Source organism: Notolepis coatsorum (assembly GCF_963971535.1).
Source record: "Notolepis coatsorum genome assembly, chromosome: 4".
In the NCBI taxonomy this organism is placed as follows: Eukaryota; Metazoa; Chordata; class Actinopteri; order Aulopiformes; family Paralepididae; genus Notolepis; species Notolepis coatsorum.
The window spans coordinates 166,409,722-166,429,130 of record NC_140168.1 but is presented as its reverse complement, the minus strand read 5'-3'; the positions used below and the strand labels follow the sequence as shown (position 1 = coordinate 166,429,130).

At 42.6% G+C, this 19,409-nt stretch overlaps 1 protein-coding gene across 1 annotated transcript in view; it reads left to right on the top strand.

Annotated features, from left to right (window-relative positions):
- Positions 1–4,510: 4,510 nt before the first annotated feature.
- Positions 4,511–19,409, top strand: part of pitrm1 (pitrilysin metallopeptidase 1) — a 77,656-nt gene continuing 62,757 nt past the window's right edge. Inside the window, exons 1-7 of the mRNA XM_084313076.1 lie at positions 4,511–4,703; positions 4,864–4,981; positions 11,546–11,652; positions 12,591–12,742; positions 13,489–13,603; positions 13,911–14,007; positions 14,905–15,065. Of these exons, the coding sequence (XP_084169202.1) occupies positions 4,657–4,703; positions 4,864–4,981; positions 11,546–11,652; positions 12,591–12,742; positions 13,489–13,603; positions 13,911–14,007; positions 14,905–15,065 (797 nt within the window). The 5' untranslated portion in view covers positions 4,511–4,656. The remainder of the gene's footprint in view (positions 4,704–4,863; positions 4,982–11,545; positions 11,653–12,590; positions 12,743–13,488; positions 13,604–13,910; positions 14,008–14,904; positions 15,066–19,409) is intronic.

Here is a 19,409-nt window from a genome sequence, read left to right as displayed (position 1 = left end):
TTTAGTACAGTAGCTCACGGTCTGAACATAAAGTCCTTGTAAGTGCTTTAGTACAGTAGCTCACGGCTGAACATAAAGTCCTTGTAAGTGCTTTAGTAGAGTAGCTCACGGTCTGAACATAAAGTCCTTGTAAGTGCTTTAGTACAGTAGCTCACGGTCAGAACATAAAGTCCTTGTAAGTGCTTTAGTACAGTAGCTCACGGTCTGAACATAAAGTCCTTGTAAGTGCTTTAGTACAGTAGCTCACGGTCTGAACATAAAGTCCTTGTAAGTGCTTTAGTACAGTAGCTCACGGTCAGAACATAAAGTCCTTGTAAGTGCTTTAGTAGAGTAGCTCACGGTCAGAACATAAAGTCCTTGTAAGTGCTTTAGTACAGTAGCTCATGGTCTGAACACAAGCACTGACATAAGCAGCATTCCAGGGAAAACTCCACGTTAGAGAAAACCCCTAATAAGGGGGCGAACATTCCTCCTTGATATCCATAGTCAATCACTGACTGTTATATTTCCCTAATAATAGCCCTGTGAAGCGATTCACTCGGTACAGCAGCAGAGTTTCACAAGACCTGGAGACATAGTGTCTTCAGGCCTGCAGCTCAAAGACGGAAGATAAATAAATAAATAAATAAAAATACAAACCAGCCTGTGAAGCTGGGGCTTTATATCCTATCCAGGTCTGACAGATAGGCTAAGCCACTACGAGCTGTTGTCTAGACAGCGAGGGCCCGGTGTCTAACACCGCTTCTACCAGCAGAGAGAGCAGAGGGAGCCCTCTCTACTTCTTATTTTGGACTCCACATTGACACACAGCCGGTTGATAAATAATCACATCTATTTTAAATCAAATCAATTCAAATTCATTTGTAAAGCCCGCAATCACAAGTTGATGTCCCCATGGTCATTTTACCATCATTCCTCTTTCCTGCAGATATAGAATAGAATAGAAGTATTTTATTGATCCCGAGGGAAATTCAGCACCACAGATCGCTCAGAATAAACATTTAGGTAGTCAAAAATCAAAAGGTAAAAAGTCATAAGTCAAAAAGTCCATATGCCAGAGTTTGTACTGTCATTCTGTGCTCAGTGAGGCACAGTGATGCGTTATATAGTCTCTCTCTCTCTTATATATATAAACAAGGTTTTATTCACATGTATGGGAACTTAGAACGTGATAGAACACGCATCATTGGCCTTCTCACCATGCAGATTGTTGTTAACGTTTCAGAAATGCTACTTTACTGACACAGAGTGGGCCCTTCAAATGCCTCCGTGCCATTCAAGGTCTGACTGTCCTCTCTGCTTTCTGTGATCAAGGTTGTCTGTGACAATGGACATCTGACAGACTGAAGTCAGGCCAAGTCATATCTGCATGTTCCTTGTAGTTGCCTCAAAAGATATTCACAGTCAATTACAAGTGCACTACTAATATAGATCGGTATAAGATAAGATAAAGGCAGAGACTCAATAAGATGATAAGATATTCCTTTATTGATCCCCTTGGGGAAATTCAGGAATCATAGCAGCAACGTCAGAAGGATCCGCCCCTTCCTGACAAAAGAAGCCACCCAACTCCTCGTCCAATCAACAGTCATCTCCCGCCTCGACTACTGCAACGCACTCCTTGCTGGCCTCCCGGCCACTGCCACTAAGCCTCTTCAACTCATTCAGAACGCAGCGGCCCGCCTGATCTCAAACGTACCGAAGTCGGCCCATGTCACCCCACTTCTTAGGGACCTGCACTGGCTCCCCATTGCTGCACGAATCCGCTTCAAGGCCCTCTACCTGGCATACCGTGTGGCAAAGGGAACCGCTCCCGCCTACCTCCGGTCAATGGTCTCTAACTACACACCCTCAAGACCCCTACGCTCTGCATCTTCTGGCTGCCTCAGACCTACTCCTATCCAAGCTCCGGGAGGGTCATCAAAGAGAAGTCGCCTATTCTCAGTCCTTGCCCCACAATGGTGGAATGAACTGCCCACCACAGTTAGGACAGCCGAAACCCGTCCAATCTTTTGCCGTCGACTAAAGACGCACTTCTTCAACCACTATCTGAAATAAAAAATAAAAAATTAATCTAACCCTAACTAACCTTACTGTCATGCACTTGTCCTAATAAACTAACCTACACTGTTAGCACTCAACATTTTGATGAACATTGTTACTCAGCTGATAAGAGTTGTGCCCTTCAATTTGCACATTTCTCATTGCACATCACACAACGCACTTTTTTTTGGAACTGTACATAGCCATTTTGTTACTTACATTTTATTAAAATATATACATCCTGATCTGCAATGCACACTTTTTTAGAACTGTAGTAATCCTTATTTTAGTCATCTTATTTTATTCTATGCCAAATTTATTGTATTGCACTGCACACTTTTTAGAACTGTATAGTAATCTTTATTTTAGTCATCTTATTTTATTCTATGCTAAATGTATTGTATTTTTATTATTGGAAGCTGCTATGGTTGAGGGACCACAATAAATAGATGTTCACTCTTCTTGCTGTGAAGTACTGAAATAAGTTACAGTAATCTGAATCTTTTAGGTGGGAGTCAGACACACAGGTATAGGCCTACACATAGTATTACTAAATGTACTGGTTTAACAAACCAGTCGGTTATTATGTATTTATTTTGTTTCCCCCCTAAGGGTGCTACTTTACCTAGATGTTGCCTATCTAAAACACATTATATCATAGAGGCTAAACTTTAGGCATATTTCAATACTATAGAACATTTCAGTCTAATGAACGATCTCCTTTCACGGTGGGTTCGGATGAACGAGGTTATACTGTACTACAAATACAATGCTACCCGACCAAGGTACCCATGTACATGTCAAAATACTTCCCAAAGGTCAGTGAATACCACGATCACAACACCAGAGGGAGCTCCACAAATCATGTTAAACCCAGATTCGGCTCAAACAAGGGACTAAACACATTTCGCAATTATGCCACATCAATGTGGAACGCCCTACCCAAAGCTGTAAAGGAATGTGAATCACTACCCACTTTCAAAACCACTCTCAAGGAACACCTACGGGAGACTGCAATTCGAAACTGGCCCCTGTAAATGTCCTAACCCAACCCCCTCCAATGTACAGTAATTTACCTAGTATGGTTTTGTCAATATTCCAATGTACAGTTTTGCCTGTTTGTACAGTGTCCCCCCCCCCCAAATGTACAGTTCTGCTTGTTTGTACAGTGTCCCCCCCCAACCCCCTCCAATGTAAATTACCTAGTATGATTGTCAATATCCCAATGTACAGCTTTACTTGTACAGTTGTACAGTGTTTCAAATGTATATACTCCCTTTTCTGGACTCTCTTTGTATCACAAACAGTACTGTATTTGCAAATCTGGTATGTCATAAATGTATAGATGTAGCAGTACTGTCTATCTGTATGTCATGTATGTCATATATGTCCTGATTAATTGAAAATGGGGGACCCTGATGTAAACAAGATGAAAGTCTTTCTCTGGTCTGCATCCCCTTAACAATTGTTTGTATTGAGCTGTACTGTATTGTACCCATTCTGCAATCTGTTAATAAAGTTTTCGATCAATCAATCAATCAATCAATCAATCAATCAATCAATCAAAACCCTGTACACAGTATTCTGATCTACATCAAGCAGGCTACATTCTATAAAATAAACATGGTATTATAGTGCCCTCTGCTGGTCAGAAGGATCAATTACATCGACTTTCAAAACGAGGTAAAAAAACAAAATAATACAAAAATAATAATGCTATAGTAGGTATACTGTGAAAATGAATCGGTATTAAAAATATACCCCCCCCCCCCCCCCCCCCCGGAATTGAACTTCATTCTGTTAAAATGTTATCTTGTGTCCTTCGGAAATTCTCAGCGCTTGTCACCATAGTCACGGCTGCGTGATTATGAAATATAGCCGCATTTCTCGGAGACGCTCTCTGATTTGCCCAATCCGTGACGAGCTGTGTCTTTGCCCATTTCCACGTCAAACAGCCTGCAAACTACCTGGCGTTCTATCGCCATGCTCTAAGACAAACTCTAACCTTAACCAACTTCGAAAGAGTGCCTAAGCTTAACCGGCGAAAGAACTTGCCGTCACGCTCTAAGACAAACTCTAACCTTAACCAACTTCGAAGAGTGCCTAAGCTTAACCAGTGTAGAAACAGGCGTCGGCGTCGGCCAATCAGAGAGCGTCTCCGAGAAATGCGGCTAGGTTTCGTAATCACGCGTCACGGCTTGGTAACATTGGTAAATATTGCGATTGACCAACCATGTCTGCTGTTCTTCCTCAGGACGACCAATCGAACACAAGGATGTTAGCAGGTTCACGTTTACTCACGGCTGCCGAGGACTGCCCACTTGGCTTCCACAGATCTCCAATCCAAGTTTGAGGGATATTTTGCCAGTGCTTCGCTGCACGATCTGCGAAATGCGCAGGTGCTGCGTCGTTTTCATGCCTGCTGTCGGTCCAATGTGTCAAGTACAACCAATTCTGAACTCGTGAGAGGACATGGACAGAAGATGCTCAGTGATCTTTCAGCGATCTTTCAGCTTATTATTGAAAAATAACCCAATGTGATCATTGTAATTATAAAAATTTATGGATGAACTTGAAACCGCAATAGTTACAATTTTCCAGTCAATGTAAAACATGTTTCGGCAAACTAAAACAGTGCTTCGCAAACTTCGATATCTAAGGTGAGCAGGTCAGCTAACGTTACGTTAGGTTAGCTGGTTAAATTATCCAATGATTTTTCCTTTAGTTTTGACCTTTACATCATGCTGGTCACACGCACTGTCTTGCCTTTGGATGTGTAGTAGACCTTGCAATGTAACCAAGCAACAATCTCTCGTGTAGGCCTACCTCCAGTCCCTGTAATGGACAGTATTCGTGGAGGTGGAACAGCAGCTCAGCGAGGCAGAGGGCACTGCAGTATCAACCTGGACAGAAGATCCATGGCTTCACAGTCAAAGAGGTAAAACGGTGCACCTTTTATTTGTTTGGCTCAATGGGTAGAGCAAGGCGCTAACACTTCCAGTTCCAGGGTTAGGGGTTCTATTCCCTGCATAGCTCAGGGCTAGGGGTTCCATTCCCAGTGTAGTTCAGTGGGTAGAGCATGGCACTAACACTGCCAGGGGTAGGTGCTCTACTACCTGTGCAGCTCAGTGGGTAGAGCAAGGCAGCCATCAACACTGCCAGGGTTAGGGGTTCGATTCCAACTGGGGCCATTGCCATCCATACTGTGAGCATTATAGTCACTTTGAATTAACGTGTGTCCACTGACATAGACTACTATATTCTAAACTTGTCTAAGGCACATTGACAGGGCACTAAACGGCATACTATATTATAAACATGTTTAAGGCACATTGACAAGGCACTAAACAGCATACTACATTTTAAACATGTTTAAGGCACACTGACCAACATAGACCACTTTTTTTTTTTTTTTTTTATCCTTTATTTATCCAGGAATGTCCCATTGACAAGATCTCTTCTTCCAGGGAGTCCTGACCAACACGGCACACAACAAGTTTCAACATAAAACAGGGCATTAAACAAAAAACATACAATTCAAATATAAATACAGAGGGTCATTTGTGCAGTGGCAAGGAGCATAATCACATCAACAATAGCATCAGGTAAAACAGTTACATGTTTCATAAAGGGCCAATCGTAGCATACCTTTAAAAGCATTCACAGTAGGAAGTGCCTGTAGACAAAGTTTTACTTGCAACGTATTCCATAAAAAGGGAGCATAGTTGGAGAAAGCAGCTTTACCAAGCTCTGACTGCATCAAAGGAACATTTAATAGCATCCCATTTGCTGCTCGTCTGGTATTAAAAAAGCAAGTATAAAAGGACAGAAGTCTGGAGATATATAAGGGCAGCTTACCTAGCAATGAGTTAAGGATAAAAATCAACATGTGTGATTGTCTTCTTTGGTACAGAGAGGACCATCCTAATGACTGATACAAAGTGCAGTGGTGGGTGCGAGAGCCTGCCCCCGTTACAAAACGTATGGCAGTATGGTACGCAGAATCCAGCTTTTTAAGCAGGGAGGAAGGAGCATGCATATAGATTACATCGCCATAGTCTAATACAGGCAGAAAGGAACTCTGCACAATTCTCTTCCTGGCTTCAGACGGGAAACATTTCTTTAAAGGAACACTCCAACATTTTGGGAAATTAGCTTATTTGCCATCTACCCTGGAGTTAGACAAGAAGATACATACCTTTTTTCTTCTCTGTGCATGCAGTAGGAGTAGGACGCGCACCGTTAGCCTAGCTTAGCGTCAGTCACTGGAAGTAGGTTCCTCCATTAGCCTAGTTCCCAACGTCTTCCTACTGCATGCACAGAGAAGAAAAAGGTACGTATCTTCTTGTCCAACTCCAGGGTAGATGGCAAATAAGCTAATTTCCCAAAATGTTGGAGTGTTCCTTTAACCGGAAGAAAAAGCCCAGTTTAGGTCTAAGTTTTCTCAGTAGGTTCCCAATATGAACATCAAAGGCCATCTTTTCATCAATCCATATGCCCAGATATTTATAGGATGCTACTTTGTCAAGGCATGTCCCTTCCAGTGTCAGAATCGGAGGGACAGCTGTATTAGCTCGAGAGCGAGAGAAGGTCATGTACTTGGTCTTTTTTGCATTAAGGACCAGTCTTAGCCTTAGCAAGGAGTGTTGTAGTGTATTAAAAGCATCCTGTAGAAGCTCTATGGCCTGAGTTAAAGAGGAAGCCACTGTGTAAACAACTGTATCATCGGCGTATAAATGAAAACGTGCTGGGTTTATCCCATTTCCTAGTTCATTTATAAAGATGGAAAATAAGACTGGCCCGGGGGCCAAAATAGAACCTTGTGGAACACCTTTGTTTACAGTAAGAGCAGCTGAGGTATAATCTTCTACTGAAACGCACTGAGTTCTTTCAGATAGATAGTTTTTAAACCAGCTCAAAGCCATTTTACCAAGACCTATGCAGCCAAGCCTTTGCAGTAGCAATGCATGATCCACAGAATCAAAAGCTTTAGACGGATCAACAAACTATTTCTTGTCCAGTGCTTCAATTATGTCATTTGAGACTAGCATAGTCGCTGAAGTAAGTCAAGTCAAGTCAAGAGTTTTATTTGTCACGGCATACGAGTATACAATGAAATGCGGGTGGTCTTGCCCGCAACAATGTGCAATACAGTGGGTACAACATATAATAGAATCCAATACAAAATGTTTTTTTTGCAATAACGGGTAACAGTTAACATGGTGTGACATCAAAATCGGTATCTGTACATAGTTATTTACAGAGCATATAGGACATGCTAGGTAGCTTTGGTAGTGCAATACACTGTTACTGTTGCTAATACTGATTTAAAGTGGCCTTTCCTTTTGGCAATACGTGTGAGTGTGTGCGCATGAGTGTGTGCCCGCTCATGTTGAAGTGTTAAAGTGGCTGCCAGTGTGTGAGCGTGCACAGCGTGTGTGTCGTGTGTGTGCTTATGTGTGGATAGTTCAGTGTTCTGTGGTACTCAATGTTCATTGTTCAGGACTCTGATGGCCTGGGGGAAGAAGCTAAGCCTCTCTGTCCTAGTGGCTGGGGTTCGCAGGCGTCTGCCTGACCTCAGCAGCTGAAACAGGCTGTTATTGGAGTGGTGGGGGTCTTTCATTATTCTGCAGGCTCTGGATTTGCATCTCTTGTTGTATAGAACCTGCAGGGGAGGTAGTGCAATACCCGTGGTACGCTCGGCTGAGCGCACCACTCTCTGTAGGGCCTTCTTGTCCTGTGCCATGCTGTTTCCATACCAGGCAGTGATGTTTCCGGTCAGGATGCTCTCTACAGCTCCGGAGTAGAAGGACTGGAGTATCTTCCCCGATACTCTGAACTTCCTTAACTGTCTCAGGTGGTAGAGGCGCTGTTTCGCCTTCTTTACTACTGTGTCTATGTGTGTTGACCATGTCAGGTCCTCTGAGATGTGGACCCCCAGGTACTTAAAGCTGCTCACCCTGTCCACGGTAGCCCCGTTGATCATCAGTGGTGTGTGCGTCTCCTGCTGTCCTCTCCTATAATCCACGATCAGCTCCTTGGTTTTACCAATGTTCCGGAGCAGGCTGTTGTCCTGGCACCAGCGTTCCAGTACCTCAACCTCCTCCCGGTAGGCCTTCTCGTCGTTGTCCGAGATCTGCCCCACCACCACGTGTCGTCTGCGAACTTCACTATGGAGTTGGAGCTGAACTTGGCCACACAATCATGTGTGTAGAGTGAGTACAGCAGGGGGCTCAGAACACAGCCCTGGGGGGACCCGATGCTCAGGGTGATGGTGTTGGAGGTCTGACCCCCCACCCTGACCGCCTGGGGTATTTCGCTCAGAAATTCCAGTACCCAGGCGCTCAGGGCGGAGCTCAGACCTAGCTCGATCAGCTTGTCCACCAGTCTGTTGGGGACTATGGTGTTGAACGCTGAGCTGTAGTCAATGAACAACAGTCTCACATAGCCCCCCTTCTGACGGTCAAGGTGCGAGAGGGTGCTGTGCAGTACCTGGGAGACCGCGTCGTCGGTGGACCTGTTTGTCCTGTATGCAAATTGCATAGGGTCCATATCACTGGGGAGGGAGGCACAAATGTGGTCCTTGACCAGCCTCTCGAAACATTTCATGACCACAGAGGTGAGTGCCCCCGGTCTGTAGTCATTTGGACATGTTGGGGAGGGTTTCTTCGGTACAGGGATGATGGTAGACATCTTGAAGCAGGCAGGGACCACTGACTCCGCCAGGGATTGATTAAATATGGCGGTGAACACTGGGGCCAGCTGGTTGGCACAGGACTTGAGTATGCGTCCTGTTATGCCATCTGGGCCAGCAGCCTTCCTGGTGTTCACCTGCATAAATGCTCTTCTTACACTGTGTTCCGACAACGAGAGAGCGTCCCCGCCCCCCCCCCCCCCCCCGCGGTTGCCCCCCCCCCCCCTCCACAACAGCCGGCGCGCCAGTGACGTCACTAGCCGGAGAGCCAGCAGCGCCACTGTCTACACCAAACCGAGCGTAGAAGGTGTTGAGCTTGTCCGCGAGGGAGGCGTCGTCGCTCCCCATTGAGGGGGCGCTGACTTTATAGTCAGTTATTGTCTTCAGTCCCTGCCATAATACTCTTGTGTCGTTTTGTGCCATTTGTGTCTCCAGTTTGTCAGCATATGTCCTCTTAGCAAGTTTAACAGCCTTGCGTAGAGTATAGACTGAAGCCTTATACTCCTCCATGTTTCCTGACTCTCTACCCAGGTTGTAGGCGGTGGTGCGAGAGTTCAGAGCTGCTCTAATAGTGCTGTCCACCCACTGTTTCTGGTTTGGGAAAACCCGCACCATTTTCGTGAGGACAATACCATCAGCTATTGTTGTTATGTAGCTCACCACTGTGTCTGCGAGCTCGCTCGTAGTACTATGGCCTGATCTGAAGCCTGACTGAGACTCGTTAAGAATATTATGGTCAGTTAGAAACGTTTTCAGTTGTTCGTTTACAAGAGATTCAAAGACTTTGGCCATTACAGACAGTCTGGAAATAGGGCGATAATTATTTAGGTCAGAGGAGTCTCCGCCCTTTAACAAGGGGAGAACCATGGCCGACTTCCATGAGCTAGGTAATTCACCAGCACAAAGACTGAGATTCAAAATGGAGGTTATGGGTTCTGCAATCAGACCTGCAGCAACTTTGAAGAAGAACGGCTCTATCTTGTCTGGGCCTGAAGATTTCTTTACATCTAGGCTCATTAAAGCTTTGTGAACCTGAGAGGTCAAGATGGGGGCAAAGGTGAACAGTTGATCAGGGTCAAGTGGCGGAGGACCTGGCTCTCCTTCTGCAGCGATCATCCCTGATTTGCTAGAATCAAAGATTGAGCCAGCAGAAATAAAATGATTATTAAAGCTGTCTGCAATATCCATTTTGCCCTTGATTTCACTCTGATTTACCCTTAAGAGATCAGGAAGGCTGTTTGGAGTGATAGAACCTGAGGAGGATTTAACAAGTTTCCAAAACTTTGCAGGGTTATTCAAATTGTCATGAATTGCATTAAGATAGTACTAGGCACATTTAGAGTTTTTAATCAGCTTAGTGCATTTGTTTCTTAGTGTCCTATACAGATTCCAATCTAATGGAATATTCGATTTCTTTGCTTTAGCCCAGGCAGTGTCTCTCTGTCGAATGAGAGAGGACATAGAATCATTAAACCAGGGGTTGTCTTTACCGCTTATCCTAGATGTCCTAAAAGGAGCATGCTTGTCACATAATAGCCAAGAAGGTGGATTTAAAATAATTCCATTCTAACTCAACATCGGTCATAAGTGAAACAATGTGTAAATCACTATTAAAAACATCATGTAGAAACGCTTGCTCATCGAAATGTTTGAATCGTCTCTTATGAATGAAACGTGGCTTTCCTTTAGGGACCTTACAGGTTCTCACACAAGCAATTGCGCAGTGGTCGCTTATATCATTACAAAACGTGCCTACTGCGGAGAAACGGTGAGGTGCATTTGTAAGAATAACATCAATCAAAGTGGACTTCTCTAAATCTTTTTGGTTTAACCGAGTTGGCGAGTTAACTAGTTGCACCAAGCAGAGAGAGTCACAAGTGTCCTTGAAAGAGTTTTGTAAATCCGTTTGCCAGTCCCAGTTTAGGTCTCCGAGTAGAACCATCTCGGATTTAGTCCAGTTATGGAGAAGATTGGAGAGTATGTTCGTGGCTTCGCTTGTGGCAGCGGGCGGGCGGTAGCATCCGACCACTATAATGTCTGAACCATTTGGGAGCGATAGTTTAATTACAGAGAGTTCAAAGCATTTCGGTTTTGTTAGGGATTCGATGCAGGTGCAGTCTAAATGGTTTTTAACATAAATCGCAACCCCGCCCCCTTTCCCCACACGGTCTGTTCTAAAGACATTGTAATCTTTTATATTTATCATATAATTTGTAATCGACTTTTTGAGCCACGTCTCAGAAAGGACAATGATATCAGTCAGTCGAATCGGCCCATATTCTGATGGGAGTCCATCTTATTAATCATGCTGCGAACATTAAGGTGAAAAAGACGTAATCCGTCTTTCGTTCTAAACTCCTCTGGCGTTTGCAGCTGACACAGTTCTGGGCCTGGATTCGGTTTCACGTTACCCGACATCAGGAGTAGGAGAATTAGGAGCCATGTCTTCCTCGCTGGGCTGGTCGGCTTGCCGTCGCAAGTGCGCGCTGCATAGGGGGAAAGTCTCCCATTTCCCTGGGCCCATAGACAGCGTATTCCTCGCGGCAGAACCCCGGGTAGATGAGACGTCCATGAGAGAAGGTCCTCCGCGAGCAGCGGGGTTGTCATCATGGCAAAAACTCTTTCTGAATCCGGGGAAGCCATGGTGCCTGGGGTAGGCCACACATCAACACATCTATATTCTAATCATGTCTCTAAGGCATATTGACAAAAGGCACTTGACCACAAAGTCATGTATAAAGGGATGTGGGAACGCATGAACGATCCATGTCATTTAAAATATAAATGCCTGTTCTTTTCTCTCTCTAGGTGGTTGCTGTTCCCGACCTGTTCCTCACAGCCGTGAAGCTGAACCACGACAACACAGGAGCTCAGTACCTGCATGTCGCCAGGGATGATTCCAACAACCTCTTCAGGTCTGTCCAAACAGTTACTACCTGACTGACAGGCAGCCATGCTGATGTGCTAAAATGACGTCCAGCCATTTTGGTTTGAAAGGATTTCTTCTTCTCGGGGCATTGCCGTGGTTTCTCCATAGAGGTCCCTTTATACTTTATCACAAACCAATCCTAACAGGAGGCTGCGTACAATTTTCCCAAAACAAATACATGTTTTGAATGTCCAGAAAGTAGACTTGTGTTGTGATCAAGGTCTCTAAACGTAGGCTTGTGTTGTGATCAATGTCTCTACCAATCATAATCCACCCTAAAACATAATCTACATTGTGATCTTGGGCATTTCAGTTAATATCTATAAACACAGAACTGTTTCCATAAGCTGGAATTTGTGATGGCATCAAGTGATTTTCCATTTAACTTTTGTGTGTGGGCTTTGAACTGAATTGAATATGACATTCTAGGGATACACAATACATCTCACTAGCTATGCTGAACTGAAGTGAATATGACATCTATGGATATATACAGTATCTCACTAGATATGCTGAACTGAAGTGAATATGACATCTATGGATACACATCTCACTAGCTATGCTGAACTGAAGTGAATATGACATCTATGGATATATACAGTATCTCACTAGATATGCTGAACTGAAGTGAATATGACATCTATGGATATATATCTCACTAGCTATGGTGAACTGAAGTGAATATGACAGCTAGGGATATATATCTCACTAGTTGGTATGGTTTTTATTCTTAATCCCTGAGGGGAAACAATGGTTTGCCACCAGAGCGAGTACAAATACACAAACAAGAAACAATAACATACAGTACAAGTTACATAACATAGTAAAAAGAAGAGAAGAAGAGAGCCTCAACACAGAGATATGGTTATGGTGAAGATAGGGGGCTGTTACTAATGTTTCCTATACGTGTTCCAACCGGTGTAGTGTCCAGCTCAGGACCACTCCCTTGGACAGTACAGGGGTTCCACACGTCCTGGAACACACAGTACTGTGTGGCTCAGAGAAGTTCCCCTGTAGAGACCCCTTCTTCAAGATGCTCAACAGGTCCCTCTCCACCTTCATGAATGCCTTCACAGGTTAGCGTGTTTGTGTGTTGCGCGTGTGTTTCAAGTTTGCTTTTATTTGTCATGTTTAAAGTACATGTACATTACAGTGAAATGCTTGATTCTTTATGAGCCCCTGAGAATGTGCTTCATACAGTAAAGAAAAGTAAGTAAAAGTGGAATAAAGCCCCAACACACTATACAAATATACAAACTAAAGCACAACCTAAGTACAAACTAAAGTACAACCTAAGTACAAGGAAATCCCTGTCTCACAGGGAATGGTGTTAATTGACCTTCAATGTAATCAATTGAAAAATGTAAACAACAAAGATTGGTTGGTATTCCATCAACCTTTATTTATACTCAAAGACAATTGAGGTCACCCTCATTTTCAATCTCGTCAAGACTTTACAGATGACATTTCAATGCACACATTTCTACAATATAACTATAATAAATATGAATAACAATCTATATAGTATCAAATTAACATAGGCATAAAATCAGCACACATATTGACAATAAAAAACAATGCATAAATTGCAGACATAAGAATATGTATAAAAGACAATAAAAGTAGTGCAATGTAAACGTAAAATTTACATAGGTGTGATGAGACAACCATTTCATGCCAAAATATCAAGGGATTTACCAGAGAAAATCCACTCCCTTAATTGATTGGATCAAATTGAAAGTGTAATGTATTGACCCCAATTCCAATGCGTGTGTGTGTGCGTGCGTTCTGTAGTATTCCTAATGCTCCTCTTCATCCCCAGCCAGTGACTACACCATGTATCCTTTCTCCACCCAAAACCCCAAGGACTTCCAGAACCTCCTGTCAGTCTACCTGGACGCTGTCTTCTTTCCTTGTTTACGAGAGCAGGATTTCTGGTCAGATTCAATGAGTTTTTACATCAATAAATAAAACATCAAACGCGGTGAACTGCTTATGATTATTACTCCCATTCACATAATATCCACATGGCACTGTTTCACAAACATGTTTACACGTTATTTGTATTAAAATTCAATCCCTATTTCTCTCATCTACATAATTTCATTAACTCTCAATAACTGTCAAAACTAATTGAATGTGTACAAAACTGCTCAAGCTTTGGGTTACCTGTGATATTGTGTGAAAAGCTAATTTCCCAAAATGTTGACGTGTTCCTTTAAAGAGTATTCTATCTGTTTCCAGGCAAGAAGGCTGGAGACTAGAAAATGAGATCCCCACAGACCCCAGCTCCCCTCTGATGTTCAAAGGGGTGGTCTTCAACGAGATGAAGGGGGCTTTTGTAAGATTACTTTATTTCAAATGGCTGTAATTAGGCCTGCATACATACCGGTATATAGACCACCACAACACTTCCGGTATTCTGAAATCATGGGGGGGGAGAAAATGAATGAATGTGGATGAGAGCCTTGACATTAAGTGGTTGTAGCTACAGCTGTGGGGGGGGGGTGCTGGAGACATGATCCAATAGATTTGTATACACCTGAACACGTTCCCGAATTTCGCATGCGCAGATTGCCCACAGAGTCTCTCTGGATTGTCCAGAGATCTAGGTTTATCAATCTGCGCATGCAGAGTTCGGGAGTAGGTGCAGAAAAGTGACAATAGCTCGGCAGAGAATGTGCAGATCGACTTGGGACTGTTCTCTCTGTGTTCAGGAGACTGGCGTATACAAGTCTATTGGACCATGTCGCCAGTACCCCCACAGCTGTAGCTGTAATGTCGAGGCTCTCATCCACATTAATTCATTTTCTCTGCCCGCTCTCTCCTCCATGAGCTCAATGTAACGCGGAAGTGCCGTCATCTATACCTTTAGAACTACCTGTAGTGTTAACCAGGTGTCAGTGGATGGGGAAGATAAGGAGATGGATTTGTTGTGTTATGTTTTATTAAATATAGTTTTTGTTGTAAAAACAAGATATCCACCATTTTATATAAAAAAAACAATATGAATATGATATATAAAAATGTATTGAACATTCTTGCTGGCATGAATGTAGAACTGCATTATGGAATATTAAAGTTATGAGCTACCTAAAGATATTGGCCTACAAATTAAAGGAATAGTTCAGAATTCTATAACCGTAGCCTAGTTTTCCTACAATGATGATGTTGATTGACAGAATCCTTTCCTTCATACTGGTGATGTTTACTGAAGTGTTCTCTTGTGCGCTCGCAGTCGGACAACGAGCGTGTTTACGCCCAGCACCTGCAGAACAAGCTGTACCCGGACCACACCTACTCTGTGGTGTCTGGAGGAGAGCCCCTGGCCATCCCCGATCTGACCTGGGAACAGCTCAGACACTTCCATGCCAAGCACTACCACCCCAGTAACGCTAGGTATAGACACACAATCTGACCTGGGAACAGGTCAGACACTAGGTATAGACACACATCAAGACCATCACACCCCACAACAAAACACAGACCAAACCAGACCAAATTTGCAAACACAGACCATCCCACTCCAGCAATGCAAGAACATTTGTAACAGTTGTCATTTAAAAACACACGCACTACTAATGCTGTGTTTAGATAATGGTGATTTAAAGGCACACACTACTAATGCTGTGTTTAGATCAGACCTGGGCATTGTACGGCCCGCAGGATGATTCTGACCGGCCCGCGAAAGATTACACTATTTTTTTATTTTTTTTTTATACTTTTTTTTTTTCATGTCAACGTTCACACGCACAATATACGCTTACCTAGGATTTGACTTGATTCAACAACAAAGCAGTCGGGGCAAGCCGAAAACGGTCGAAAGTGTGGTTATTTGAAGTTTGGATTTCTTTTTTCACAACTGAGGTAGGTAGATTACATTTTTGGAGACTAAAGTACAGAAAAAGGGTACCGTTGGGTACCGGTATCGATTCACAGGTACCGGTACCGTATCGGTTAAAATGTGAACGGTACCCATCCCTACTGAACACACAACTGCAGGGCAAGGGCATTTTTGCTCATGAAATGCATAGCCATGTGAAAGCCTTCATGACAAAGTTGCAATTAATTTCAAGGCAACTAGGCAGCAACAATCTCAAACACATGAAAACCCTGAAAGAAGTCAAACCATCAGCTGATCACCGGCACAGGTACTCATCCATGTTGGGAGCACTGCATGATGAATTTTCAAGGCGTTTTCAAGATTTAAAAAAGGTTGAGGATGAAATGCAGCTGGTTTCCTCTCCCTTTACCTGCAGTGTTGATAGTGCACCCACTGATGTTCAGCTTGAACTCATTGACCTGCAGTCTGATTCACTACTGAAAGAGCACTTTAAGTCAGCATCACTGCTAGAGTTCTACTCTGCTCTCAAGGAGGAGAACTTTCCAAACATGAGAAGACATGCTCAGAAGATGTTGGTTCTCTTTGGATCCACCTATATGTGAACAGACATTCTCAGTCATGACGTTCACCAAGTCCAGGTACAGATCCTCTCTCACTGATGAACATCTGGCAGCTGTGCTTTGCATCTCCACCTCAGACATGCAACCTGACTTTGATGGACTTGTTAAAGCTCAACAGAGACTGGATTTATCACACTGAATGAAAAAGAAAAGAGCTGAATAACACTAAAATGTGGAAATATAACAAGTGAAATGGGACACTTGGTATTTTTTTTCTTTTTTTTGCACAGTTCTGAAAACATTAAATGTTTAATATAGGCATGTAAAGTATAAAAGGCTACTGGGACACTTTTCTTTACACAGTTCAGTGACATGTCTTGTTTATTTTGGCTATAAGATGATGTGATGTCTTTAGAAAGCTAAGAAAATCCTTGTTTCAATAGTATATGAAACTCAAAATAATAACTTTATTTGTATAGCACTTTTTCATACATGCCCTTTGTTATTAATGTTTCACATTTTGTTTATCATTTTGGAAATAAATTCTATTTGAATAAATGATATTTTTGAAAGCTAACCTCACCTTTTAATTGCCAAATAATAACATACATTATTACCAGGGGTAAAAAAAAAATTCCATTTACTGCTTTTTATATAGAAATAAAATGTATATTATGCATAATTGAGTTTGGAATTTTGGCCCGGCCCTCCAACATATTTTCAGTTGCTCATTCGGCCCCCCGGGAAAAATAATTGCCCACCCCTGGTTTAGATAGTGGTGATTTAAAGGCACACACTACTAATGCTGTGTTTAGATAGTGGTGATTTAAAAACACACACTACTAATGCTGTGTTTAGATCAGGGGTGGGCAACTTTGTATATGGTGAGGGCCACAAAATGTCCACAATCAATCTGGGGGGCCGCATTGTTTATCGGCAGTCCCGCCAGTAGTACCCCATCACTCAAATAGCCCATAATAGTCACAGATGTGATAAATAAGGTATATAAACAATTATAATTTGTAACTTTGTTTTTATTCCATTTCAAATGCATTTAGTAATGCAATTTCAACTTTATGAATTTATAAACAGCTGAATTTAAAAGTATTGCTGTAACCCCAAATATATACAAAAATGATCAATTATAATTAAGGCTTCTAATAAAATAAATGTATGAACTTAAAGCCCACTGCTCAACAAACACAAAGCAGCATTCCTGCTGCATTTCACTACAACAGTAAATCAAAAGTGCAATAATAAATGATTTTGTTAAATGTATAAACTTTTATCCTGCTACTAAACAAAACATTATAACACTGAAATGCATGTTATGGATATGAAGCACTCAGGAATGTTTTGTTTAGTAGCAGGATACAAGTTTATACATTTAACAAAATCATTTATTATTGTACTTTTGATTTACTGTTGTAGTGAAATGCAGCAGGAATGCTGCTTTGTGTTTGTGTTATTAGTGTTATCTGAACACTACAAAAGTAAACAAGTAAAGTGCAAGTAAAGTAAAGTGCAATACTACATACCTCCCATTGACCCTTTATCAAACTGGCATGACATTCACCCTCGCCCCACAGTGGGTCAATAATGGTTATAATAATAATAATGGTCCCCTCTCTACACCTCTCCATCATCTCCCCCCCCCTCTCTACACCTCTTCATCATCTCTCCCCCCCTCTCTACACCTCTTCATCATCTCCTTCCCCCCCTCTACACCTCTTCATCATCTCCTCCCCCCCCTGTCTTTAATGAGACACTTGTGGTCTCTCCATTTGGCGCACAATAGCAGGAATGTAAACTTCAATGTTTGTGCATGCAATCTGTATCAGATAAAATAATGTTTCATCCGACAGCCTGTTTCTCTCCTTTGACTTGATGTGCTTCATGTTTGAGAAATTGCTCTCACGTATGTATGTGCTCCCAAACATACTGGCCATAGAGAGGGCAAAGTCCCTGAGGAGTGGGAAGCGGGGCTCAGGTAGCAGTTTCCAAAACTAAATTCCCCTCTCATTTCTCTTTGCTTGAAAAAAAGGATCTGACTGTAGCTCGCACAGTTCAAGCTGCAACGGTGGGGGCTGCTCTGACACCGTAGCGGTGAGGGGGCCGGCAAACAGCGCTATCCGTGACTGCATGCCGTTGAAATCTTCAAACCGATCATTGAATTGCATTTGCAGTGTTTCAATGTCGCTCCTGTACTTTCCGACGGCTCAGCCATCGGATTTCTGTGTGTAGCTGCAAGTCGCCATAATCAGTGTCCATCTCTTCCAAAAAGGAGACAAACTTTCTATGGTTTAGTGACCTGTTGCCTCCACGAATTAGATTGGTAACCTTGGTAACCAAATCCATAACATGGCTGTATTCAAGCACAGAGAGCCTCCTATATCAGATAAAAAAAAAGAAAAACGATTTAACGACTCTCGCATATAATTTGACTACACTCGACTCGCATTGGTCATTATAGTGACGCACAATAGATGGAAATTATGTTAGCGAACTTACCTGATACCTATACCTATACCTGATACCTATAATGCAGTGCAGCATTGGACACTCAACGCCACTCTGCCTTAGAAGCCCGGCGAATCCATCGGTAACAACAGCCGACAGTTTATCAAAACCCCCATATTGCTGCACGGCACTTTCAACAGCGTTGAATATGTGCACACTAGGGCTGACCCCTATTAGTCAAATAGTCGACTAATCGATCGAAAGGAGCCATAGTTGACTGCCAACTCTTCTTAGTCGAATACAATACAAAAAAATTTAAAAAATTAAAAAATATTATAATTTTTTTTTTTTTTTTTTAATATTGGCCTGGGGCCGCATGGAACGTTGGTGAGGGCCGCATGCGGCCCGCGGGCCGCCAGTTGCCCCTCCCTGGTTTAGATAGTTCGTGATTTAAAGGCACACGCTACTAATGCTGTGTTTAGATAGTGGTGATTTAAAAACACACTACTAATGCTGTGATTTAAAAACCCTATACTATAGGGGTGTAACGGTACTAGGGCTGACCTTCGAAGCTTTTTTTGGCAATCGAAGCTTCAGGGCCGAGCTTCGATTTTTTATTCGAAGCTTTGGAGAAAAAAATAAAAATAAAAAAGTATTATAATATTTTTTTTTATTTTTTTTTTTTTATCTTATGTTGTGGGACTTGTACAGCACTTTGGTAAACTTTGTTGTTTTTAAATGTGCTCTATAAATAAAGTGGATTGGATTGATTAATTAATTAAGTAGCCCCTTTTGTGACTGACGCAGCCAACAAGGTTTCACTCGGCTGCGCTGCCTGAGTGCAGTGGGGCTGCTCTCACAGCCAACGACATGACATTA